Here is a 27,114-nt window from a genome sequence, read left to right on the forward strand (position 1 = left end):
GAACCAATATCATAACTTGATCAAGGAAGCAAGAATCATAATTAGCATGAACTAGACTTGTCATTTGGTATAGTTTCAACAAAAAGCTAGTATCATAACTTGATCCAGAAAATAAGAAGTATAATTCGCAAGATCTAGACTCACCTGTTGGTATAGACATGGAGAGAAGCTAACATATCAAAATTGTGCAGTACACCACCTTATCAACTTAAGAGACTTTTGAATCAAGATAGGGCTAGCATTTTGATCCTATCGATATGTCCTACATAATAGGCCTTTGGCCTCCACAGTTTAAAAATAGTTTGGGGTTAAGTTGAAAATCTGCTAAACCTTAGGGCGTTTCTATAATTAACCTAAAGAAAAAATTGAGAAACTCACTATCGGTCGATCAGCATCCTCTACCACTCCGCTATTGACGAAATTACAATTACACCCTTCTCGCCTCCCTTCACTATTACACCCTTTCTTCCACCTCTCGCCAACCACCGCCTCAGCAATCCTTCTTTCCCTACGCGCACAACACACACTGATAAACCGCAAAAAAACCAAAAACAGAAGAGAACATAAAATATATGATGAATTATGAACAATCTTTTCTTCCCATTTTGCCCTCCCATCGCCGCCGGCAATTCCTTAGCCATTTTTAGGGTTTTATTAGGGAAACTCTAAGAGAGAAGGTATAGTCGTGGAGAGGTCTCCGACGAAATAAACAAAAGTAAAAACGACGTTGTGGGGGTAGTGAACTAGGGCTTTAAAGACAGAGAAGTTTCAAAGATTGAAACCGGTGTACATGGCTCCAGGGCGGAAGCGAGCAAAAGGCGGTGGCTCTGCAGGAGGAGAAGGCGGAGGAGGAGGGGGACCTAAGTCGAAAGCTCAATTGAATATAGGCGATCTTGTCCTCGCCAAAGTCAAGGGCTTTCCTGCTTGGCCCGCCAAGGTAATGTAAAGGTTTTGATGTTTCTTTTTTGTTTTTTGAAATATTCTTTTGGTTTTGTTTGGAAGATATGGAAATCAATTTGGACTGTTATTATGACTTTTGGTGTTGTCAATTAGAGAGAATTGGGGCTGAGGTTTGCTTGTTTGCTGTGGGGTGCTTTGGTATTTACAATTGGGATATTGATCTAGGGTTAACTGGTTTTCACCTGGTGTACTTGAAATTTGTTCGGTTTAGTGGATGCATCTGAGCTAAGATTTGATTTATATGGTGGCTGCATGCAAGAAGGATATGGATTTTTTTTTTGGCTGCAAGTAGTCAAGTAGGAATTGATTTATTGATATACTTGTATGACGATTTCTATGGCAGTTACTCGTGATTTAATGCGACTTTCTATAAGACTGTAGTTCTTGAGTGACTTGGATTGATATAATAGGTTGTCGAGACTCATGCAAGAGACGTGTAGAATGTAAAGTGTTGCTGAGTAATTTTTGAAGTCAGTGTGAGGTTAGCCACAATTGTCATTTTGGATAAGTAATTTATGGTATTGGGTGGAGGTTTTGTTCTTGATTATGGAGTGAATGATCAGATGAGTTCAATGTAGTGTTAATGCTTGTTTGGAACTTTTATTGCTGCTCTGGGCAATAATTTTAAAGTAGTAACTGAATTGGTGCTTGAATTAGTGCGGCGCTGATCATTTTCGTTTCCTTTTAAAGGTTTTGATATGACTTCTTCAAACATTTCTTGTATCAACCGATGCATTTGCGTGTCAAATCCAGTTATATCAGTTTACTATGGTGGGCAAAGAGGATTGGCTATTTTTTTTACCACTGTTCTCATTATCATTGAGATTTAAGTTTTACAGGTGTGTTTGTCCTGGTGTTATGGATTTAGACAGAGCATTTGGTTGATGGTCTATTTTTTCCTTGTAGCTTAGTTGCTTTATAATTTTGGTATTGTTTTGGTATTTGCTAAAAGCCTTAGTATTGGGCTCTAAAATTTTCCAGATAAGCAGACCTGAAGACTGGGATCGAGCTCCTGATCCAAAAAAATATTTTGTTCAATTCTATGGTACAGAAGAAATGTAAGTGCCTTTTCATGTTATATCCTTTCATATTATTCATGTGTTACTAAAGGATTTGACTGGTTGCTTGTATCTGAAATTATGTGGTTTAGAGGCAAATGACATTTTGCTTGGAGAGATTTTGCATGTTTTTTTATCAGTTTCTCACTGTACAGGCTGAGAAAAGAGATCTTACTAGGAGGTCCCAGGAATATAAGGAACACCTAAGAATAGCAATTGATGGAGAACAGTTTATTATTGTCTGACTCTGAGCAGTGGTTACAAACAGTAAAAAATTGAGGAACTACTTAGTCATGTCTAGTTAGAATAGAGTAAACAAGTATTTGTCTAGTCAGCTATTTGTAATTGAGGGCATTTTCCATTCATGTTACTCTCTGTCCATGCCTAAGTAAACTCCTGAGTAAGTGTTGTTGGGTGTGGTGCTATCAACTTTGGTTTGTTTCATTTCTCTTTATACAGGTTTAGGCTTGTCCATAAAAGCTAAATCTTGTATAAAGTTGCTTAAATTTACCATGCATAATCTGATTGGGGTTCTTGGAAGACAGAATAGCTGAATTGTCTCTAGAAAAATAGTTATGCATGATCAAGAACATTTATGATAGTCTTCTACTTCACGGGATGCTGAATGAGAAAAATGTCTCTTTCATGCCTGACAGAACCCACCCTAACCACCCTCCAGAGGAAGTTTCGTAGGGTGAGGTGTTATGAGTTGTGACATCCAGATCCATTTCTGTTTACACGGTCTGAGCTTGTTCGCAGAAGCCAAATTTTGTATTAAGTTGCTTCAGTTTACCATACAAATTTTTATTGTGGTTCTTGGAAGACAGAATAATTGAATATTGTCTCCAGAAAAATAGTTCAGCTGCTGGTAAAAGTTGGAGACGTAATATAAGAGGTATTCCTAGTGATTCTTGGATAAATACTTTTCTGGCGTTTATCTTGAAGCCTTTTAGGAGAAAGGCATGGCTGTGGTTCTCGAGGTGAAGGGAATTTGAATTGAAAGGGAAATGAGAAAAGGAGGAATGCTATTTACCTCTTGCTGGTTTGGTGCTGGAGATTGAGATTAATGTAGTAAGATATGCTAGTGACTGGAGATGCATCTTGGTCGCACTGGTTGACAGTCATGAGGGATTAAAATTTAGACTACAGCAATGAAGTTGCAACTTTTTCACATCATCATTGCTGCTTTGTAGTTAATATTCCTTGTTGGGGCCAAGTTTTGGGCATATGAACAATCTGTGACGAGCCTTTTTAAAGAAGAAGAAGACACAGGTTCTTGATACACCTGTTGTGTGTAGTGGGACTTGGAACAGAAGAATGTATTTGGATTAATTGTTCAAGTTTGAGTTTCTGCACGCTGTTTAGTATATTGGTTTTTGGCTCTCTGATGTGTTCTGTTGTGGTTGACAAATTGAGAACATGCAAAATCAATGTATGTGTTGGTTTTGTGGGGAGGATAGGAGATGCAAATTTAACCTTTTGGCTTATCTAATAGATTAAATTGAATAGCTCAAATGCTCTGGTTTCTTTACATCTTGGATCCCCCTGCTTCCCCCTTCCTGGCTTCCCCCTTCCCGGGGAACTGGGTTGCTGTTTTATGTACAGTTCAGTGAAGATTATGTGTTACAGACAAGGAATTGAATGTCTGATTGTGGGCTCAAGGCAAAAAATTTTGTTTGGAAATTACTGGTATTTTGTGGGAATTTGGCTCTCTTATGCAGTAATGATGGTGTTTTTTTTTAAGCCAAAGAAATTTCCAACATGATTTTTGTTTTTTTTTTTTCATCCTTAACAAGAACCTCTATTGAACTTGCAATCTATCCTAAATTTTAATTAGTTTTGTTGGTGAGAAGATTTCTTTAATATGGTTTATTGTGGATCAAATTATCTGTCAATCTGCCTTGTCTTAGAAATGGTAGTATTTGATGTGTTTTGTGACGCTGAATTTGTGCTTGATGATAAATTTCCTTGGATTTTCTAGGATTTCTATTCCTATCTAACAAGGCTTCCTAGTTTGCCTTGTACAAATCACTGATCTGAACAGATCATTATCGGTGGAATTTGTTTTTGTGACAATTTTCTGCATTTAGGACATTATGACATGATCCATTTTTATCTTCACTGCTATCTTTGTATTTTTTACTTTTGGTGGTTGAGAGCATTCTTTCTGTATTTGCAATCATTACATGTTCTGTGCATAGCTTCTGTTGATTGGGATCAGGACAATTTATTTAGTTAACCTTTTTGGCTTTCAACAGAGCTTTTGTTGCTCCTGCGGATATTCAGGCATTTACAAGTGATTCCAAGAATAAATTGTCAGCTCGTTGCCGAGGGAAGACAGTTAAATACTTTGCACAAGCTGTGAGGGAAATTTCTGAAGAATTTGAACGGTTGCAACATCAAAGTCCAAGTGGCCTCAGAGATGATAAAAGTCCATTGGCATTTGTAACTGATGTGCATTCTGCCGATGGGGAAATAGGTGATGCTATAGAGGCTGATCTAAAGGAAGTGAGTGGGAATAAGGGAATTAATCAGCCAACAGAGGTCAGAGGCTTGGGTGACCATGGCACTGGCTCTCAGAGACAAGAGGAGATAGACCATAGGGACATAAAGTCCACCTTTGATGATGGAAATGGGGGTTTGTCTAAGAGGAGCAAGTTTTGTGATGGTCGCGCTGATTTAGTGAAAAAGGAGGTGATGTCAACATCTATTTCAAGCCGTCGTTCGCTTCATAAGGAAACTTCTTGTGAAAGGAGAGTTGAAGAGTCTTCTTCAAGGCAAATGAGTCATGGAGGGGGCTCAAAGGTTAGTGAAAACTATTCTCCTGATGCGGCAGAAGAAGGTTTGTCAGCTTCATTGTCCTCAGAGCATGAGAACTATCCTGATGTTGCAGATGATTTTAGAAATGGACGCAAACCAAGGGTAGCTTCTGGAGATGAGGCTGACAAAAGAATTGGATTTGGTGGCAAGCAGTCATCTCAGAATTTGGTGAAAAGTGATGGTGGGAAAAAAGTGAAAAAATTGTTGAAAGATAATAAGAATTTTGATCTGAAGGATAAGCCTCAGATAGATGTTGAAGAAAGTTCTGTTGATGAGGTTAAGTTTTCCAGCAAGAAACAAGGGCAAGGAAAACAAATTTCAAAAAGTAATGAAGTCTTAGATCCTGCCAGAAGGTCAAAATGTGATGATGTGACTGATGATTCCAAGGTGTCACTGCAAAGCAGAAAGGTTGAGGCCCAAATGAAGAATAAAAAAATGGTAGAAGTAGAGGGTAAAAGGTCTGTAGTGCTGGGGAAAGGAGAAAGTCAACTGGACATGAGAACTCTATCGAGCACTACTGATTCCAATCTTTCTGGTGATGAAGATGTTCTCCCTCCACCAAAGCGCCGTCGTCGTGCCATGGAGGCTATGTCCACCGCCTCTGCTTTGAATTTTGAAACTAGAATTGGAAGAAGTTCTGCTGTACTGAAGAATGACATGTCAAGGCGGAGAGCTGTTCGCCTATGCGATGACGACGAAGAAGAAGAGCCCAAAACTCCTGTTCATGAAGGGTCTACAAAGAAAGTCTTGGCTACTGTGCATGGACCGGTTTCTACAAAGAGAGGCGACGTACATACTTCTTTTTCTGATCAATTTAGCAAAAGAGGTTCTGGTCCACCTGAGGGTCAATCTTCTAAGAAATTGGTAGTATCTGGTGATCAATTGGTTGAGCACTTGTCTCCTAATTCTCAGCAAACTGAGGAGAAGAAGCAAGGGAAAGCAACGGCTTTCCACATTTCTAATAGTCCTGGAAAACTAGAGTCTGAGAAAGTATCTCTCAAGGAAAGTAAACAGGTTTCTGTTTCCCCTAGAAGTTCCCCTCTCTCTTTTTCTGCTGTTAAATCAGTGACAGACCTTCAAAAGTCCTACAAGCTCTCGGGTAAGGTTCCTAGCAACATGCATCAGAGAAAGGCTACGGCATCTGACCCTGGTGTGACTTCTGAGTGCTTGAACTCAACAGCTAATCAGCAAAATGAAAGATGCACGCCAGAAATTTCCGCAGACAGAAACAAAGCTACTCCAAAATCACATCCTAAGACCAATGATGTTCCTCTTCCATTAGGAATGACGGAAAATCGTTTCTTACAGGGGGAAAGGTACTGTTGTGTTTAGGCTTTTTGAGTCCTCTATTTGAAATTTCTTGTATTCTGATCTCATTTTCATTCATTGTTCTGCCAACAAACAGATCTGAAGATGGTAAAGATGACAAACTAAGTTCGTCAATTGATCAAAGATCTTCGGATTCTGTTTTGTCTATGAAACATCTTATTGCAGCTGCTCAGGCCAAAAAGAAACAAGCTCATTTGCAGAACTTCAGTGACAACCCTAATTTTCTTCTGGCACTAAACACTGATGAACCGGTGAGGACCCCTAGCCCTGCTCCTGTTGCTCAGCCTATGGGGTCCAGCAGCATGGCACCTTCAGATGTACAGGGATTTCTTCCTAAATCATCGATGATTTCTCCTCCATCTGATGTATATCATGCTTCGTCAACTAATCAACATGACACTGAAGAATTTGTAGAGGGGATTAGTTCTGGGCATCGGACTGCTGGGGGTTCGCTTAGTGGTGGTACTGAGGCTGCTGTTTCTCGTGATGCCTTTGAAGGAATGATAGAGACATTGTCAAGGACAAAAGACAGTATTGGACGTGCTACACGTCTTGCTATTGATTGTGCAAAGTATGGCCTTGCCAATGAGGTAGGTGTAACTTATGATTTGAACTGTTTATCATGGGGATTCTTGTGGCATCTTTACTTGTTCCCTGAGGATAGGCAAAACTACAATTTCCACTTCAGATTTTGGTATTCATAGGAAGTAGTTAAATATATTCTGAAAAAAAGCATAGTAGCTATGTGTGAGAAGTAAAGAAAACAAAATGTTGGACCCTGTGTGTTCCTGGAAATGTTACCAAATATTTGAATTATAGATCCAAGTTTTGGAGACATACTGCTGACTTCCTCTTTGATGCTTTGTTTAGACAGGAATTTGACAATATAATTTCTAGAATTTTTATTAGTGAATGTGTTTTTGTTTTTATTTTTGGTACCTAAAATTGTAAAATCTCCAGATTTTTCACAGGATCTCAAGAAATATCTTCAGAAAATGTTGGTCTTTGAAATTTTTGCTTGTGTTGGTTTTCTAATTTGTTCTATTTAAGATTTTAATGTTGTGTTGAAATTCTTAAACTGAAAAGAACAACATATACTTAAATCCTTTAAGGAGAAGAACACCTGCTTTGGAACTTGTATCTTCTTTGAGGACTTTGTTTGCAGTAAGATGCCTGGTGTTTTGTAGGAGTCTGACTCCCTTTTCAAGCCTAACTTGTGTCTTCTCTCTTTTATGGTATACAACCAACTGGTGGTTATTGAATACTTGAGAAAATAGAAATCATAATCAAGAGCAATAGATGACATTGCATTACCTTATGGTAAAACTTTGGACATGATATGATTGGAGAGGCAATGTGGGAATTTATGTTAGTATATTATGAAACCAAAAGGAAGATATTAAGATGTTTTATAATGTTTACTGGTTTAGGAAGGGTAAAGGTTTATTCTAGTAGTACTCTTTTCGTAGGGCTTTTGAATTACCTACCATCTGGTCACTGTTTGTTTGGTCAAGCCTAGCAAAAATCAATCGGCCTTTGGTGGTAATGGCTGATTGGACGTTGGCCATTGTGCAAAGCAGAATTTTCACTGGTAGATCATTGAAAAATTTGTCAAAGGTTGGGCAATTTATCAGCGATTATGTGGGATATAGGTTGAATGGGGCACTGTGGTGCTTGTCTGGCTGTGACTGGTGTTCTGTTCCTTTGGCTGTCAGATTTTGGTTAGAGAATGCATTGGAGCCATGGCTATTTGAATGCTGCCTGGTGAGGCTGTCTCTCATTTTTGTGGGTTTAACAGCTGTGAGCAGCTGCCAGATACTTCTTTGGGTGGTTGTGTTCCAATTAAGCATCTGCTTAAATACACTTAAGCACAAAAAATTGGTCTTTTCTAGTTTATCAATACAGAGCCCTAAGTACCATCAACTGCTGCAATGAAGCTGTGGAGTTTTGAACATGAAGCTTGTGGAAGAAACTAAATGCACTCATAGAGATCAAAGAAGGCTTTAGTGATATTTCACTGATCTACCTTTTCTTTTATCTTTCTAGCTAGATTAGACTTTGATTTCATGGACTGAGTTACCCTGTTAAAAAAGAGTGGTGGGATGGTAGCTACCAAATCCCTGTTGAGGTGCTTGTGGAGACTTGTGGTTGATATTGAGATTGGATGTGTAATATACGTGAAAACTGGTGTCAAGGGGTGATTTGTTTGTAAAAGGGATTTCGATGTCACTGTCAATATGGAATATAGGAGATTAGTTTTAGTGTTCAGTTCAAGAACAATGAAGAAGAAGAATATGAAGGAGGTCAAAAAGATAAGGGGAAGAGGATAAAGGGAAAAAGCATGGATATTGTTGTTTGGGTTAAATTTGGTTCATGGTGTCAATCCAACCCGATACCATTTGGGGTATCGGGTTGGATGCCTCCATGTGAATGGTGCTGGCATTATACGCACTTTGCAGTCATCTTTGGGTAACTTTCACTGTAGAGCTTTTAATGTCAAAAGAATTTTAGCACAAGCTGGAAATTGGTGCTTTTGATATAGCTCTCCAATTTGAGAAGAATTAATAGCCAAGTTTTATTAATTATCCTAGCAGTCTCTATGTAAAACAATGATAAAAGTATTTCTTGAAAATTACATCGAAATTTTAATGCCCACCAAAAGCATTTCCATAGGAATACTGCTGAATAACATAATTAATTACTTTTGAATGAACTGGTGATAAAAGTACTTTTCACTAAGCCATTGCAATCCCAAATGGGGCCTAACTAGTTGGTGCATCCTGTCATGCAACTTTCTGCTTACAAGTACTTTCAATTAAATAGTTTCTACTTTTTTAGGGTAAATAGTTTCAATTAAATAGTTTCAACTGTCTGCTTACAACTGTCTGTTCATGGACCATGATTTTCTGATCCTCTTCTTCCCATTCGGGTATCCTGAAATTTAAATGTCTCAGAGGCTGACCAATTGTAAAATGATTCACAGAAAAATGTGGATGGTTCATGAACTGGCAATATGAGTCCCTTATCAGTGTTGTTAGATGCTAAAAGATTGAATTCTAACAATTGAATCTCGCATTGTGGTTGAGTTCTGTAATTGCAGGTGCTTAGATTGATTGTTAATGTTTACTTCCCGTGTCATACAGGTGGTTGAACTTCTCATTCGGAAATTGGAGAGCGAGTCAAGTTTTCATCGGAAAGTGGACCTGTTTTTCCTTGTGGATTCAATAACTCAATGCTCTCATAGTCATAAAGGTAGGAATGTGTGGAAAATACATTAAAATCTATCTGTCTTGCCCTTGTGGGGCATCATTTGAGATTGCTTCTTTCTCTTTGGAATCTTGTTTTCCACTGCTATTTCAGCTCTACTTTGTATTATTCTTGTATTTATATTTATCTATAGTTTCTAGTTGGCTCTGGTTTTTTCTGATATTTATATTCTTGTGTGAGGATCCAATGGTCATGCTAATGTTTTCTTCATCCTGTCTCATGTATTCTGCACTGATTGTATTGGATGACCATTTTGGTCTTCCTTGCTATATTTCCACAGGCATTGCAGGAGCTTCTTACATACCTGCTGTTCAAGCAGCACTGCCTCGTCTCTTAGTTGCTGCTGCACCACCTGGACCCGGTGCTCGTGAAAATCGTCGTCAGTGTCTAAAGGTAATTACATTTAGGTCTTCATGTAATTGTACATATCTGCAAGAGAGCCTTCCAAGCTTGCAGAATGTTTGAGTTAACCTCAATAAATCTCTTGTAGGTTCTGCGGTTGTGGCTTGAGAGGAAAATTTTGCCTGATTCTCTTCTGCGACGTTATATGGAAGATATTGGAGTAGTAAGCGATGATACATCTTCTGGGCTGTCCCTTAGACGTCCATCCCGAGCTGAGCGGGCTATAGATGATCCTATTAGGGAAATGGAAGGCATGCTGGTTGATGAGTATGGGAGGTCTGGTTCATGCTCAGCATTTCTTTTTGACTGAATTTCTCCATCAATTTACTGTCCCCTATCAACTTGCATTTGCTATTTAATTCACGTGGTTGAGCTATATGAGCTGCCTTGGTTTCACAAAATTTTGTCTATATCCTTTAAAGAGCGACTTACTGGGAGGATATGGTTGCTGCCAGAAATTGGTTGTTTTAACAGTCATCATGTTATATCATAGTATTTTCATGTTGTCAGATAATTTTTGTGGTGCTCATTGTTCAAAATAGGGAAATGTGATGTTAGTGTCCAGGTCTTAACTAATTCCTTGTTTCATTTCTGTTTCCTTATTTCTCAAAATCAACATGTCTTGACAATCTTTATTTGTTTGGACAAACCAGATAGAGCTTTTCCTGAAGGGGGCTAGTTGGGCTAGATTTAGAGTTGCTAATGAAAGCTTGTTATTTGCGTGTTGAGGGTGGTTGTAATACATGATTGCTTGGTTGTTAAAGTTATCTAGGTTTATACTGGGTATAGATCTTGTGGCAGGAAACCTTTAGATTCTTTTGTGTGTCGTTTCCATAGTTTGTCTAACCTGTTTGTGTTGCTTTTTTAAATCAAAGAGTGAAAACTAAACTCATCTTCCACAAATTATATGTGCAAGTTTGTATTGTGCACTGCTGCATTATAGTCTTAGTGAATTGTTCCCTCGAACAAGGGAGAAAATGGGATATGGAGGTGTTATTATGATGTAACAGCCACCAAGTAGAGCTTCGCCAGTAGGGTTTGGTTGTTGTATCCCCGTATTTTGATGTTTTTTCAGTTCCTCGTTGTTCTGTGATTTTTAATGTTCTGTCCTTTCTTGGATATCTAAACTGAAATCTCTCTATTCCCAGTACCAGTGGTATCCCATGGGATGTCCTTTATGTAATATTGATCATTAATATTGGCAGGAGTATACATGCTCTGTTGATAAACTCAATTTCCAACTTTTGTATTGGGATTATCCAATCACCTTTTTCACAGTTTTTGAAGAATATGTTGAATGTTGCTTGGATACAGATGTATGTGTTGCTTGCATTCTGCTTGGTCTCTTCTTTTGGCTATGAATTGAAAGTTGAATATGATTCTTTCTTTTGATAGATCCTAAGTTTTTAATTGTATTTTCTGTTCTGATATCTGTCTAACCTTTTTTTTTTTTGGTTTTTCCTCCCTAGCAATGCTACATATCAGTTGTCTGGATTTTTCTCATCTCATGTCTTCGAAGAAGAAGAGGAAGAGGAGGAAACTCACCATACTGCGGTCCAGGAAGCTGCAGATTTATCACCTCCGCAACGTACCCCTGCCGCAGGAGATTTTGACAATTATAATTTCACTCCAAATGAGAAACGTCACCACATCTTAGAGGATGTCGATGGTGAACTTGAAATGGAAGATGTTTCTGGACACCAGAAGGATGAAAGATCACCAATGACTGGTGATACCTTGGGGACTGATCCAAGTAATGTAACTTCCGTCAAGATTGGCGAATCAACTCTAAGCATACCTTTTGAATTGCCTCCTCTTCCTGAGGGTTCTCCACCTCTGCCTCTAGATTCTCCTCCAGCAACCCCACCTTTGCCATCTTCACTGCCTCCGTCACCTCTGCAGCCTCCAATGCCACCTGCAATGCCCTTGTCTCCGGCTCCGGCTCCGGCTCCGGCTCCAGCTCCAGCTCCAGCTCCTCCACCACCGCCCCTCTTGCAGCCACATGCAATTCTGCCGTCTATTGGTCTTCCTCCCCCAGTATTGCCTCAACCATCTTTACCACCTCAGCCTTCAATGGCCTCTCAACATGTAAACCTGCTTCCATCTTCAAATTTAGCCTCATCGGTGGCAGCATATCAAAATGGTCCTGTGCTACCGGAAATTGGTGGAAACCCTGGTGTAAGACTTCCAGCTTTCCTTTTCTTCATATTCTCACTGCTACTCGTCTACCAGGATTATGTGATAATGTGGTTTGTAAATTTTTACTATTGTTATTTTTGTATCTAACAGGTGAACCCTCTTACAAAAGTGGCTGGAAATGCTTCTCACGGACCTCCTGTTGATGCATCTGTGAGAAATGAAATGTTTGCTCAACAGGGACCTAGCTTTGTGCCAATTGGTGTAGGAACCACACAAGAACCCTCTCGATATAGTTCAACTAGGTCTTTGGAATATGGGCATAGTAACATGTATGCAAATTCACTAGCTTCTCAACCCAATATGCAATTCCAGCCTGGAAATGTGCCTTTCACTCAAAGGCCTTTGCCTCCAAACCCCCCACCTCAAGGTACACCAAGTCATTTCTCATATCCAGTGCCCACAATCCGGCATCATTCTCCCGCTGTTCAGCATCATCCTCCTCCGATTCAGAATCCCTTGCCTCCTGTGCAGCATCCTCCACCTCACTCCTATACTCTGCAATATTCTGTGCCTAATTTTGCTGATGGATCAAGGCATTTTTCTGTTGATGAACAATGGAGGATGAGACCTAGTGACTTGAACTCTGATCAGCGTGGTGTGTGGATGCATGGAGTGAGATCATGTTCGGGTCCAGCTTATACCCAGGATGGTGCGTATGCTTCATTTATAATATAACATTTCAAAGTCAAAAGCTTACAACTTTATTTGTCGTATAATAATATTAAATTGGCAACGTAACATATTTTTGACGTTGGAGTGTTAATGCATAAAGCTTTGCCTAGATTGGCCTGGTTATTTAGTTGCTCTAAAGAGTGGTGTCTACCTCAAACTGTTGTTTATATATTCATTCTGCTGCTTTGATGTATCACAGAACTTATATATTCATTTAGCTCATATGTTGCATTTAACGATATTGGTGGTGGAGGAAAGTAGAGATGGTCCAAGTTGCTGTTTCAATGTCATCGATGATGAGGCAAATATTACTTGGTTTTGGTGTTTCACACTTTTAATCTGTGGACTATTGTATTCCTGCTGTACTCTAGCAAATGTTTTGATAATCTGTTTTTGGAAACCCTAGTGCGAAAAGATAACGGCCTTTATTGTGTTAGTTTGGATTGATTGGAAAGAGGTGAGTGTTTATGGCTTCAGGTCCAAGACCATTGCATTTTTTCAGGTTTTGTTGTACTATTTTCTGTCTTTCTTTATTGAAGGTATGTTTGATTCATATTAGGAATCCTCAGTGAACTGGTTTTGGACATTTGGTTCCCTGATTGCCCTTGCTATATAGACAATTGTTGCTTGTGAAGTTGAAAGGTTTCTTGAAATGTAAGAATCTTGATATATTGGTTCTCTTGAAATCTGATCAGAAGGCAATATCCGTACTTTCTGGAGCTGCGTTTTTGGCTAAAAGTTTGGTTCAAGGCTCCATTTATAACTAAGACTTGCGATGACGAAGAGGGATATTTTGAGGCTGAATGATTTAGGATATCAGTTTTGCTTTATGTTTGTTCTCATTGGAGCTTGTTCAATCAAGTTTGCGAATTCTATTTCTTGTAATGCAACATTAAATCCAAAATGTTTTTTCACTGAAAAAGATGAAACCCCAAAACAAAGTGATTATTGAAGCCAAAAGGGTCTCTGAGATGGTTTAAAGCATCTAAAATTGTAGTGGTTAATCTTCACCAGAAAATTGATGCGTATAAAATTTGGCACCATCTTTTGTGAATTTAACAAGTTTTGGAATGTAAAAATTTGTTCGAATGTTGGAAGGTGACAGTTTAACTGTATGCAATGGTTTTTAGAAACAACAATGTGGACTCCTCCACATTGGTGTCATATTTGAACTCTTTTTGGCAGAGTAGATCAGGTTCTTGTCTTGTACTTTGCAATGGCAGGATAATTCTGATAATCTTCCATGTGACAGGTTATCCTATGCCACCTCCAGAGAAGCCCTCTGTTGGTGCTGCTAGTTTTCAACCACCAGTCCTGAACACATATCCAAGTGGTACTTCAGTCCCAGGTGATTTTTTATGTGATAAGCATTTGTACCAACCAAGGGTTTAAACGAGTCCCTGGAATCTTCTGTTCCCAGAGGTTTGAGTTTGTCGTATGTATTTTTGCAGGTCATGGTGTAAATAACATAATTCCTGGCAGACCAGATATGTCTGCGTTCAGTTGGAGGCCTGCTTAAAAGTGGAGAGTCCTTTAGAGCCGTGGTTTGTTTTGCTCTTTCATGTTTTACAGAATTTAGTAGAATTGCAGCTGCTTCGCCTCTCTAGACTCCTCAATATTTACGGATTTCTGTTTTCATTTTAAGGATATTCTAGGTTCTCTTTCATCCAAGGTGATATCTCTGCACGTCCATTGTCATTGGAGTAAGCAGTAATAGTAGTTAAAAGCAAGAGAACAAGTCACTTAAGGGAGAGGCGCAGTGATGCACTAATCTTGCACTTATTTTAATCTAATCGAAGTGAGTGCGATATATTACATGCAGCCAAAGGACAAAAAGCAGTGCTTTTGAATTGTTTTGGTTTCTAGGATTGTCTATTTTCTGCTTTGACAATTGGATCTCTGTTTACTGTCCATTTGGACCACTAGATGAATATAATTCAGTTGAGTGGGAGATTCTACTTGTCAAAAACATGAATAAAAAAATAATTGAATGAAAATATGGGGAGGTGCGCAAGATGGTACGATCTCTAACTTAATCCTGTATGTCATCTTAAACAACAACTCAAACACAAATAAATTGATCAATATGTGACCAAGACCAGATCCCTCTCTCTCGCGTCCCTTCATAGCTGTGCCCTGTGTTCTGTTCTTCTTTCCTTCTCCTTTGGACTCTTGCCTTTCTTCCATTCACATTTTCTCTGGAAACTTGGCTTGAAGTACTTCTGGCATACTCCTTTTCTCCTCCTCTTTTTCCTCATTGTCTCCAACCTAAACTGTTTTGCTGTTTCTCAGTTTTTGTTCATTGCTTCATTTCCATTCACCCAAAAAAAAAGAAAGAAAGAAAGCATTTGTTGAGTGTGATATTCAATGTGCTGGATTTAGCAGAGAGTCATTGAGATTTAACTAGCTATGTTTAGCTGCAGGTTTGAAACTAATTTTCAGCCAAGTGGTCGATGTTAAGAAACTGAAGATGAAGATTGAAATTTTACCTAACAACGCTGTGTGTTGAAGCTGAATTCTGTCAAATTTTTTGTTCTTTGTACAATAAGGATGAAAGGCGATCTACATAAAGCATGCACTTTTGCTTAGAAAATCATGCATTTTACTCTTAAGCCTGGGAAGTCCCTTGTGCTTAGTGCAATTGTGCCTTAAACTACTCTTGCCCGGTCCATCTTGTATGTTAGCCCCACCTACTTCTCATTTGCAACATTTTTAATGTTTGAGCTCATGGTCCCTCATCCTTTGGTTTCTAAAGTTAGATTTTGTCATCTTTTTCAGGCTGTGGGAGATCATTGATACTGGATTTTTCGGGGAAACTCACCACCCAATGCTTATCTGTAACTTGCGAATTGGATCACAGCAAAATGAATGTGTTCAGAAGTTTTGATGACCCTTAACAGGATTGTGTATATTGTAATTTTCCTGACAAAAGCATCCTGCAAACATATGCTTCGAATTGTAAGCCATTTTACTCTGTAGACTAAGTCTTGTAATTATTCCAAATTCATATAGGAATGAACTTAGACACTGACTTTTAACCATTTCTGGTATTTTTTACTCAAGACTCTTCTTCCCATCCCCATTTCATTCTATCTTCGTACTTCATGTCCTTTCTGATTGCTTGCCTGTTATTGATGCCAAATTATGAATAAAAAATGTATGAATCGTAAGTGGTCTGTGTAAGCACATGCTTTCAGTTGAATAGTTAGTTTTTTGTTTGTTTAATTTTACTTTTTCCTTCAGTTAGATCTGGAAATTGTGCTTCTACTATCTCCATGTCCTGCGCCCCAGATTTTCTAATAACCGATCTTTCCCTACTCAACTAGTCTTCTTGATCTTATCTGGTATTATTCTGTGTATAAAGCCTTTGCATGGGAACCCTGAGGTCCAAGGCCCATGCAAGACTAGTAGTAGACAAAATTAGTTATATCCATCTTGTTGACAAATTCATCTTTGAAGCAATATATGTTTCCTTATTACCATTCACTTTGATCCTGAGAAAGGAAGGAAGGGGGGGGGGGTAGTTGACATAGATGCAGGTTTCTACATGTTCATTGAATTGTTGCTTTTTATAGCTCAAGGTATGTATGGTTTTTATGCTTATTGGAGGCTATACACCAGTGAAAAACTGAGACAAAAGTTAGCTACACTGTCCTTTTCTGTCTCGCTTGAACATACTTTTATTCATTGTTTTGGAATGGTTCGATTTGTTATTCACATTTTTGCCTTGGTAAGACTGAGGAGAAAAATGGAGTCTTCAAGTTGTTTAGTTTGATTCTGGAATGCAAGTGTATCCACACTTTGTTCTGATTTTAATGTCCTTGGATGCTTGTTATTGCGGATAAACTTTCGTGAAATTTATATATACTTAGAAAGCAGAAAGTCAATCAAATTCTGATCTTAGCTAGTGGTGATCAGGGTTCTTGTCTTCACTTACACCCTCGGCTTAATTGGATGAAGTTCATTCTTCTTGTGGAATAAAGTGAAAAAAGTCATGCTGCTAGACATACTGAATTTGCTCAAGGTTTTTCTCTTCGCTGGAAATTTCAAATTTTTTTATATAATTGGTTCTTGGCTTCCCAATTTACAATTGTTTTGAAATTCTTAACTGTTTTTCTATTGATATAGCTGATTCCTTCTTTTTTCTTCCCCATAATTTTTAAAAGTTATTTTGAAAGCGAAATAAAATTTTCACTAATTGTTTCTTCGATGAGAAAAATGGGAGGAAGATCGGTGATGATGTAACTAATGCTAGAATACGTGAACTAAATGCTGGTACCCTAGTTGTTTTTTAAAAGAAGTGCATCTTCTTTTAGGAGCATATAAATCTTCTATTGATCTAGATTGGCATGCTTCTAATTTGAGCCCCAATTGACTGTATATGTGCATCTTCACAGCATGGCTTACATGCATGATGATAATAGAACAAATCTTTGTCTACTCATGGGAGTATGGCCTTTGAGTAGTCTTTTGGTTTTGGATGCATCATGTGTTTGAGAGAGACAGTATGGGAAACCGAAAGTGGAACTGGTGTATCTGCTAGATTTTTTTTTTTTTTTTTTTAATAATTTCATTTCGTTTCAAAGTCCAGTCAGAATCTCCCTTCTATCCTTCAATAAAAATTATAGTTACTGTAAAATGAGTTTCTTCATTACAGTGCTGAGATATTGAGAGTTTTATGGTATTTGGTAGTTCAAGTTAGTTGCTCGATTATTGGGCATGATTATAACCTTAGATTTTATGCATTCGGTTTCTTCCTTTTTTCCCCTTTCTGGGTATAAGATCATCCTTTCAGGAGTTGAATAGAGTTATGTAAAATCCCAATTCTTTGCAGTAGGATACAAGAGTGACCTGAGGCTGTTGTTCCTGCTGGTGGTACGAGTGTTTGAGGTATTGAGATGGAGTAACTCCATATTTGGTGATGCGTCAAGTGGTGGGAGAATGTGGATGGAGATAAAAAAAAACTTTGGGAACCATATGTGTCCATGTGTGTCAGATAAGAGAGTTTATGTGTTTCTTTGTGTGGAAGCAATTAAGTACTAGGCCCTTCTCATGAAGGGCATGTTGTGATGGTTGTGGTGACCATATAATCATATGATAGTTGTAGAAGTTCATATATATCATGCTGGATTAATCTCTTCCTACATTTAGGCTTGCTTTGAGGTAACAATCGAGTTAACTCTTTTTCCAATTTTCATGCTTGTGGTATAGAATCTCATTTGGTTTTGCGGTACATTGACTTAAATTATGAGTACCTGTCAGATTACATGAAACAGAGGAACAATGTCATTTTTCCAACCATGGATCAAATGGGTGTAACCTCATGTTATACTGAAATTAGAAAAGAAAACCTGAAGAAATAGGGGGTGGTGATGCGTACAATTTGAATATTTGATGTTCTATTGTAGTTATGAAAGAGCTATAAAGAAGTTGAGGCAAGAGGGAGAAGCCTAATAGCTGGTGCTATTAGAGATAGTTAAATTCTGTGGCCTACATCAATAAATGCCAACAATTTAAAATATATGCATAAATGCAATTGAAAACTTTCCAGAATTGCTGTATGTACATCTATGATTCCAATTAAAGTATACTTACATTAAAAAGAAATGTAAAATATGTAATATGCTAATACTCTTTTTATCCTAATATGGTAGTACATATGCTATAACATTTTTTGCATGGTGGTCCCTTGTGCTCCTCAATTTTGAGCTGTAACCTTTGCTTTTTGATACAAGGTGTTGTCTGGTAAGGTAGGACACTAATTTGGGGTAAAAAGTTTCAGTAATAATCTTTGACATTGACACGTGTATACAAAAGACATGCCTATAATGTAGAAACAGAATGTAGCCAATTTATGAGGAGATGGGAGATTTGTTGGCATATGAATTAGTACAGCTACCACATTGTGGTACAACCACACCGTTCTAGCAAAATAGTCAACGTGTCTGGTTTTTATAGAACATCTGCATCCATTTGTGTGCATCAAGAGTTGGAACACGTTATATGTACCTTTACACCTCATCTAACAGGTGCATATCGTGCTTCACTACAAAATTTACCAATTGAACTCTTGCAGGTAGTTTAAATAGTTAGTACCAGCTGTAAAATAATTTGGATATTGTGTTCACACTCAGACTGCTCAATGCACCTGACTTTTACCTTGAAGATAGCAAGATTAGTCTTTCTGCTCGTATCATGTAGGACATAGCAAGTACCTGCGGCTTGTGGATATTGATTTTCCGTGTGCATCTGTAAGCAACATGATTAGATTGCTAAACCATAATATTTAGAGAGAGAGAGAGAGAGTTACAGTATGTTGTGGTAGATTTGATGTAAAGCAGGCGGCTAAAGTTGGAAACAAATTGATTGTTTATGATTGTTGGGTAAAGGCAGGAAGAGGGTGTAACTATATTTGAATTGATTGTGATTATCAGGGAAAGGAAGAAAGGGTGTTAACTATATTTGGCTGGATGCTTGTAATCTAAGAGAATGCCTGAAATTTGAGATTTCGGCCATCATTGAGAGAGTAATTTTGGAGCAACCTATACATGCCTTGTGAGGTTACAAGAAATTTGATAATCAAAGAAAGGAATCCACATAAGGACAATGACAGGTAGTTATTTGCATAGGATCAAAACTGTGTGACGTTATAGTTATCTATATTACTGTACATATATAACCATGTACATTTGTTCATTTGTTTGACTGAATTTTGTATTGACTTTTCTGCTCTTCAGGTGACCAGTTTGGTATCCTGGACCATGAGTATTCTTGTTTTTGGTTTGTCTAATCCTGCACCACATATGAAACTGCTACATTTTTCTTCTAACATTAAATAACATGCAGTATTTTGGAGTTTGGAGGAACCATACTACATGACACTGGACATGTTGTGTCAGTTGTTTTTCCCTTTATTTACCTCCAAGTGTTTGATGCAAGGGTCGAGGTACTTTTCTTGAGAAGGATTTACTCCTGATTTCTTATTTGCTAGAACATACATGATAACTTTGATCCCATATATTGTTTTATGTATGAAGCAGGGGCGGATTTACACTGGGGGCACTGGCCCCCGCTGCCCCCCTTAAATTTCTATAATACATATAAAAATTTGATATAATTTCGAGTGTGCCCCGTAGTTTTGTGTATTTATTGATTTATATGCTCCTAAAGTTGTCTTTAATTTTACCTGTTGCTACAGCTACCGTAGAAAAGGCTTTTTCAGTTATAAATATAGTGAAAAATTGGTTACGAAATAGAATAGAAGACACTTGGATGAATGATTGTTTAATTACTTTTATTGAGAAAAATATATTTCGTGAAATTCAAAATGAAAAGGTTGTAAACCATTATCAAAATATGAAACCTCATCATGAGCAATTGTAAATGGTTTAGTTTGTTTTTTGAAATAAAATTATTATTACATTAATAATTTTGAGTTTGTCTTTTTATGTTTTTCATGGAATATATGCATTATTTGTACTTGGTGGTGAATATTTTTTTCTTAAAAAACTAGAAAGAGAGTAGTAAAAAATTTTAGAGTTATTTTTGCCCCCACTGAAAATTTTTTTTGGCTCTGCCACTGGTATGAAGAGAGGGACATAGTGCTAATGACAACAGCCTTTGGGACCTTTCAACATAATGACTCAGTGTTTATTAACCGGAGTTTCAAGTTTAAGCTATACTGAGAACAGTGAATGCATGTTACATTTTATGGATGTACCTGAGCTTTATACGCCATCTATAGCGTGCTATGTTCTTTTAATTAGAAAATCTCTCTCCTTAGGTAACTATGCTACATATACGTTGTTTGTCATGTTTTTAACTGGCTTAGGTGTCATTTTGACTGGAGTTCATGGCTAAATTATCTTGTATCCGCTTCTACTCATCTCAGAGGCTTTGAAAATCCTTAGGCTGTTGGACAGTAATTGTTCACTCTATGCTGGTAATCTGCATCAGATTTGCTTTTATTGTGCAATTGCTTTTTCCCCAGAGCAAGTTAAAGATGGTGATCAGCACGAGCGTGATTGTCAAGTTAAAGGTAATGATTTGCTTTTATTCTGCAAGTTGAAAGGTAGTGACCAGCATGAGTGTGCATTTAGGATGGTACTGGTACTCCTGCAAATAAACGGATTTTTGGATAGTTGCCATGTAAGATTGCCAGAATATATGGATTGTTGAGATACCATTCGAAAACCTGGAGATATATATGGAATGGTAAATGATAAAAGCTTCTTAAGGAGTTATAGGAAAGCAGAAAATAAATAGTTTTTTTGGTTTAATTAAATAATTAAAAATAATATAAAAATATAAAAAATAAAAATATATAAAAAATAAATATTTCTTGAAAAGAGTTTTTGTGTCAAGGGAACTAATCAGCCAACAGAGTTCAGAAGCTTTGAATGTCCATGCTTCTGGGGGTGGCTGTCAGAGACAAGGGGAGACATAATATAAGGACTAAAGCCTTAGATGATGGAGTTCCAGTTTGTCTAAGAGGAATAAGTTTTCTGATGATCATGCTAATTTAGTAAAGGAGGCAATATGAGCATCTAGTTCAAGCAGTTGTTCCTTCTATGTGGAAGGTTCATGTGAAAGGATAGTTGAAGAGTGTTCTTCAAGGCAAATAAGTTGTGGATGGGGTTCAAAGACTGGTAAAAATATCGTCCTCATTCTGCAGAAGATCTCACAAATGGAGATGCAGACCGATGGTAGCTGCTGGATCCAAGAGCAAACATGAGAACTTGTATTAGGTTCATAATAGTAGTGGCTGAGCTCCAATGTCCTCGCCATGTCATGACTCTCGGGCAATGTTGATCTTTCTGTGTCAAACTCAGCAATCTCGAGATGATGCTGAGAAAAGAATTGCTTATGGTAGTAACCATTCATCCCAAAATGTTGATTTTTTTTTAATCTATTTCTCAAAATCAACATGTCATTGTCAATCGGTATAATATTTGGACAAAGCAGATGTGGCTTTTCCTGAAGGGGCTAGATATAGAGTTGCATGATTGCGTGGTGGTCAAGATCTTCTCAGTTTGCTCTAGGTATAGATCTTGTAGCTGGAAACCTTTAGATTTTAGCTTGTCCTTTCCATAGTTTGTCTAATCTGTCTGTCTTAGCATAGTTAATAAAGCGAAAACCAAACTTTTCTTCAACAAATTTATGTGTGCAAGTTAGGATTGTGCACTGCCGTGGAAGTCTTAGTGAATTGTTTCCTTGGAAAAGGTAGAAAATGGGAGATGGACATGCTATTATGTTGTAACAGCCACCCAGTAGAGCTTTGCCAATGGGATTTGGTCGCTGTGTCTCTGTATTTTATTATGTACTTGATTCTTCATTGTTCCATGATTCGTATAATCAGCCGTTTCTTTGATATCCAAACTGCAATCTTTTTATCTCCTTTGCAATGCTATTGACATTTTCTGGGATGTCCTTTTGGTAATATTGAGCATTAATGTTTGCACAGTATACATATTCTGTATATAAACTCACTTTCCTACTCGTGTATCTGGATTAGTCTGATCAACTTTTTCACAGTTCCTGAAGAAAATGTTTTTGTTATTGCTTAGATACAGGTAGATATGTCTTGCTTGCTTTCTGCTTGTCTCTTATCTTTGTCATAAACTCAAAATTAAATATGATTCTTTTCCTTGTTAGATCATTAAATTTTATATGTATTTTGTTGTTCTAATAACTCTTGAACATTTTTTCTTTTCCCCCCAGCAATGCTACATTTCTGTTGCCTTGCTTTTTCCCAACTCGTGTCTTTCAAGAAGAAGAGGAATAGGAAATCAATCGTCCTGCATTCAAGGAAGCTGCTGATTTATCATATCCACAGCATACCCCTGGTGCAGGAGATTTTGACAATTTCTATTCCCTCCAAATGAGAAATGCCACATCTTAGAGGATGTAGATGGTCAGCTTGAAATGGGATGTGTCTGAACACCAAAAGGATCAAAGATCATCAATGACTGGTGATGCCTCGGGGACTGATCCTAGTAATGCAAGTTTGGTCAAGATAGTCAAATCAACTCTAAGCATCCCTTTTGAATTGCCTACTGTTCCTGGGGCATTTCCTCCACAGCCTGTAGATTCTCCTGCAACCCCACCTTTGACATCCTTACTGCCTCTTGTCATCACTGCAGCCTCCACTCTCCCATTGTCTCGAGCTCCACATCCTCCGTCGCCAGCCCTATTGGAGCCACGTGCAATTCTGTCCTCCTTAAGTTTTGCCTCAACCATATCTACCATCGCTGCCGTCAATGGCGTCTCAACATTTAACCTGCATCCGTGTTCAATTTTAGCCTTATCGGTGGTGGCATATCAAAATGGTCCTGTGTTAACTGAAATTGGTGGAAACCCAAGTATAAGGGTTGAGACTTTCCTTCCCTTCATACTCTAATTGCTGCTCATCCACCAGGGTTATGGGACAGCATGGATGTAAATTTTTTTTTTTTATTTATTTATTAACAGGGAAACCCTCTTACAGAATTGGTTGGAAATGCTTTTCATGGATCTCTTATTGACGAAATGTTTGCTCAGCAGGCACCTTTTGTGCCAATTGGTGTAGAAAGCTCACAAGAATGCTTTTGATATTATTGAACAAGGTCTTTGGAATATGCAATTCCAACAAGGTCTCTGGAATATGCTCTTGATATTATTGAACAAGGTCTTTGGATATGATAAGGTGTGCAAATTTACTAGCTGCTGAACCCAATATGCAATTCCAGTCTGGAAATCTGCCTTTCGCTCAAAGGCCTTTGCCACCATGCCTCCAACCTCAATGTACACCAATTCATTTATCCTGTCCACAGTCCATAATCCAGCGACTTTCTCCTGCAGCTCAGTTTCATCATCTTCCAGTTCAGAATCCTCTGCCTGTTATGCAGCAACCTCCACCTCCTAATTTTGCTGGTGGACCAAGGCAATTTTCTGTTGATGAACAATGGAGGAGGATGAGCTTATTGACTTTAATTCTGATCATCGTGGTGTGTGGATGCATGGAGTGAGATTGTGTTCAGGTCCAGCTTATGCCCAGGATGGTGTGTATATATCATTTGTCATATAACATTTCAATGTGGAAAGTTTACAAGTTAATTTATCTTGTATTATTTTATATTAGCAAGCTAATATGTTATGTTGTTGGAGTAATTTTGATGCATAATGCTTACCTAGCTTTGGCTGGCTATATGATTGTTCTAAAGACCCATATCTACTAAGTAGACGTGGTCTGAGTTTCTGTTTCAGCATCAATAGACAGAGATAATGAGCCAAAAATTACTTGGGTTTGCATTTCGCAGCTTTAATGTCAGACTATTATTTATCTGCAGTACTAGCAAATGTTTTGGTTCTGTGTTTGGAAATGATAGGATAACCCTAATGTGAAAAGATAACAGCCTTTATTGTGTTATTTTGCATGGATGTTAAAAAGGTGACTCTTGTTTGGCTTTCGGTCAAGACTATTACATGTTTTTCAGGTTTTGTTGAACTGTTTTCTGTGATTCTTTTCTTTTCTTTTTTTTTTTAATCAAAGTTATATTTCAATTGGTATTAGGAATCCTCATTGAACTGATTTCAGGACATTTGTTCCCTCGATTCTTCAGCCCTAGTTGTATGAAGTTATAAACAATCGTTGCTTACCATGAAGTTGATTTATTGGTTTTCTTGAAGTATGATTAGAAAGCAATATATGTCCTTTTTGGAGCAGCATTTTAGGCTAAAATTTGTATTTGAAGACAACCATTTATAACTAAGATTTGCAATGACAAAGAAGGATATTTTGAGGATGAATGATTAGTATCATTTAGGGAAACTATCAATTTTGCTCTATGTTTCTTCATTGCAGTTCGTTTGATCAACTTTTTCAATTCTATATCCTGTAAATGCAACAGAACATTAAAAAATGAAAAAATAAAAAACCAAAAAGAGAAAAATAAAAAACAGGTCATTTGTGTTGGGTGTTGTCTTGTCACTGAAAATTTTGGAAGTCCAAAACAGAGTGATAATTGAACCCAAAAGAGTCACTGGAGATGGTTTAAAGCATCTATAATTCTGGTGGTTGATCTTCAGTAGAAACTTGGTATGTGTAAAGTTTGGGAGTTTGAACTTGATCTTTTAGGAATTCAACAAGTATTTGTAAGCTGAAAAATTACTCAATGTTGGAAGGTGACAGTTCAACTATGTACAGTGGTCTATAGAAATAACAATGTGGACTCTTTCACATTGGTGTCAGAATAAAACCCTTTTTCAGCAGAGTAGATGACGTTCTTGTGTCTTACTCTGTATTGATGTGGATAAGTCTGATAGCCTTTCATGTGGCAGTTTATCCTACACCACCTCCTGAGAAGCCCTGTATTGGTACTGCTAATTTTCAACCATTGCTCCTGAGCAGGTATCCAGGCGGTACTTCAGGACCAGGTGATTTTTGAGGTTTGATAAGGATTTTCTGACCAAGGGTATACATGAGTCCCTAAATCTTGCATTCTCAGTGGTTTGATTTTGTATTATGTATTTTTGCAGGTTGTGCTAATGACTTGATTCCTGCTGGCCATTTTTGTCCGCATTCAAAGTCCTTTGGTGAGTTTTGCTCTTTCATGTTTTGCAGAATCTTGTGGACTTGCAGCCGCTTCACCTTTCTAGATTTCTCAATATTTGAGGGATTTTTATGTTCATTTTTAAGGATAGTAAGCGAAATGGTATTGATAGTGGTTAAAAGTGAGAGAAGGGGTCACATATGCAAGAGATGCAGTGATGTGCAGACCTTACACATCTTTTTCTAATCGAAGTGAATGCAAAATATCAACCACAGTCAAAGCACGAAAATCTGTGCCTTTAAATTATGTTGGTTTTCATTGTTGTCTATTCTCTGTTTTGATCATTGGATCTCATTTTACTTTCCATTTTGACCACTGGATAAATATACTTCTTTGAGATGCTAGATGTCAAAAACATGACAAAAAAAAAAAAATCTATTCGGTGAAAATATGTTGATCTCCTTTACTTTCCATGTCAGTGCACTGATTTTCGCAAAAAATTCATTATTTTTTAAGTAACTGTGAGATTTAACTAGCTGTAACTATCTGCAAGGATGAAGTTAATATGTAACGAACGATTGACACTAAGAAAACTGAAGCTGAAAATTGATATTTTACCTCATCAGGCTGTGTGCTGAAGCTGAATTCTCTCTAATATCCTTTTCTTTTTGTCAATAAAGAATGAACTGTGATTTACATCAAGATATGCTTTGTTTGAAAAATCATGCAATTTATTCTTAAGCCGAGGAGGTCCCTTGCATATAGTGCACTTTCTGCCTTGAACTACTTTCGCGGATACTTGCCTGGTCCTATCTTGTACGTTTGCCTGAGCTACTTTTGACTCTACAACATTTGTAATGTCTGAGCTCATGCTCCCACATCCTTTGATTTTTAAGGTTGAATTTTGTCATCTTTCTCAGGCTGTGGGATATCATTGAAGCTGGATTTTTCCCGGATATTCACCACCCAATGCTTATCCAACATGCCAATTGGTTGTTGACAAAATGAATGTTTTAATGATCCTCAACGGGATTCTGTATAATAATTTTTCTGACAAAAGCAAAATATATGCTTTGAAATGTTAGCAATTTTGATCAAGTCTTGTAATTATTCGAAATTCATTAAACATTGCTGGCACTTTTCACAATTCTTCTCCACTTTGTCATTTCACTCTATCTTCGTACTTGGTTTCCGTTTCGATTGCTTGCCAGGTATTGATGCCAAATTATGAATAAGAAAAATATGGATTGTAAGTAATATGCGTATCCACATGTTTTCAGTAAGATGGATAGATAGTATTTTGTTTGTCTAATTTCTTACTCCCTTTAGTTATATCTAAAAATACACAATTTCTATTGATCTCCATACCCTCTGCCCCACTGTTTCTAATGACTGATCTTTTTACTACCCCACTAATCTTGATCTTCGTTTGATCAAGAAACTATACAAAGGCTTGCATGGTACCCCTGAGGTCTCATCTTTTACTTGCAAAAGCTCAGATGTTAGCTACTATGTTTCTTTTTGCCGGTATGCTCACTTGAGGTAACAGTTTAGGAAATGTTTTTGCACATTTATGCTTGTGGTGCAGAGTCCGATTGCTTTAACGATGCATTTACTTGCGATACAAAGCCTGGCAGATTACACGAAACAGAGGAACAATGTCAAATGTCATTGTTCAACCCATGGATCAAATTGATGATGACGTTCTTATATATTGAAATAAGAAAATAGTAGTATTAGATGTTGTTCTATTACAGTTATAGTGACATTGTTTGGGGCAAAAAGAAAAGCAGTGGGCGCAGAGAGGAAGAATCTAATAGCTGGTGCAGTGCGCTGTAGTTGAATTCAACGGTCTACATCAAAAAATTGCAAGAATA

General features: G+C 37.7%; 1 protein-coding gene across 2 annotated transcripts; it reads left to right on the plus strand.

Annotated features, from left to right (window-relative positions):
- Window positions 1-518: 518 nt before the first annotated feature.
- Window positions 519-26,384, plus strand: LOC113753149 (ENHANCER OF AG-4 protein 2-like). Of its 2 annotated transcripts, XR_003464980.1 has the most exons (16): window positions 519-937; window positions 1,942-2,018; window positions 4,277-6,154; window positions 6,244-6,757; window positions 9,311-9,419; window positions 9,715-9,827; window positions 9,925-10,112; window positions 11,306-12,014; window positions 12,126-12,684; window positions 13,960-14,055; window positions 14,159-14,251; window positions 15,486-15,665; window positions 22,428-23,746; window positions 25,026-25,121; window positions 25,224-25,280; window positions 26,158-26,384. XR_003464980.1 is itself a non-coding variant. In XM_027297248.1 (12 exons), the coding sequence occupies exons 1-11, from the start codon at window positions 791-793 to the stop codon at window positions 14,224-14,226; spliced, it is 4,458 nt and encodes a 1,485-aa protein (XP_027153049.1). In that variant the 5' UTR covers window positions 519-790; the 3' UTR covers window positions 14,227-14,251; window positions 15,486-15,748. The 2 variants fall into 2 exon arrangements, 1 of the variants encoding a protein (XP_027153049.1); XM_027297248.1 differs by lacking the exons at window positions 22,428-23,746; window positions 25,026-25,121; window positions 25,224-25,280; window positions 26,158-26,384 and having other exon boundaries at window positions 15,486-15,748.
- Window positions 26,385-27,114: the final 730 nt, after the last annotated feature.

Source organism: Coffea eugenioides, chromosome 11 (genome assembly GCF_003713205.1).
Source record: "Coffea eugenioides isolate CCC68of chromosome 11, Ceug_1.0, whole genome shotgun sequence".
NCBI classification, from domain to species: Eukaryota; Viridiplantae; Streptophyta; class Magnoliopsida; order Gentianales; family Rubiaceae; genus Coffea; species Coffea eugenioides.

What these genes read in the sequence shown, in the direction of transcription:
- LOC113753149 (XM_027297248.1), top strand. Translation starts at nt 791, where the DNA reads ATGGCTCCAGGGCGGAAGCGAGCAAAAGGCGGTGGCTCTGCAGGAGGA. An exon ending in TTCTATGGTACAGAAGAAAT is followed by an intron (nt 2,019 to 4,276) that starts GTAAGTGCCTTT and finishes GGCTTTCAACAG; the next exon opens with AGCTTTTGTTGCTCCTGCGG. An exon ending in CTGGTTGATGAGTATGGGAG is followed by an intron (nt 10,113 to 11,305) that starts GTCTGGTTCATG and finishes TTTCCTCCCTAG; the next exon opens with CAATGCTACATATCAGTTGT.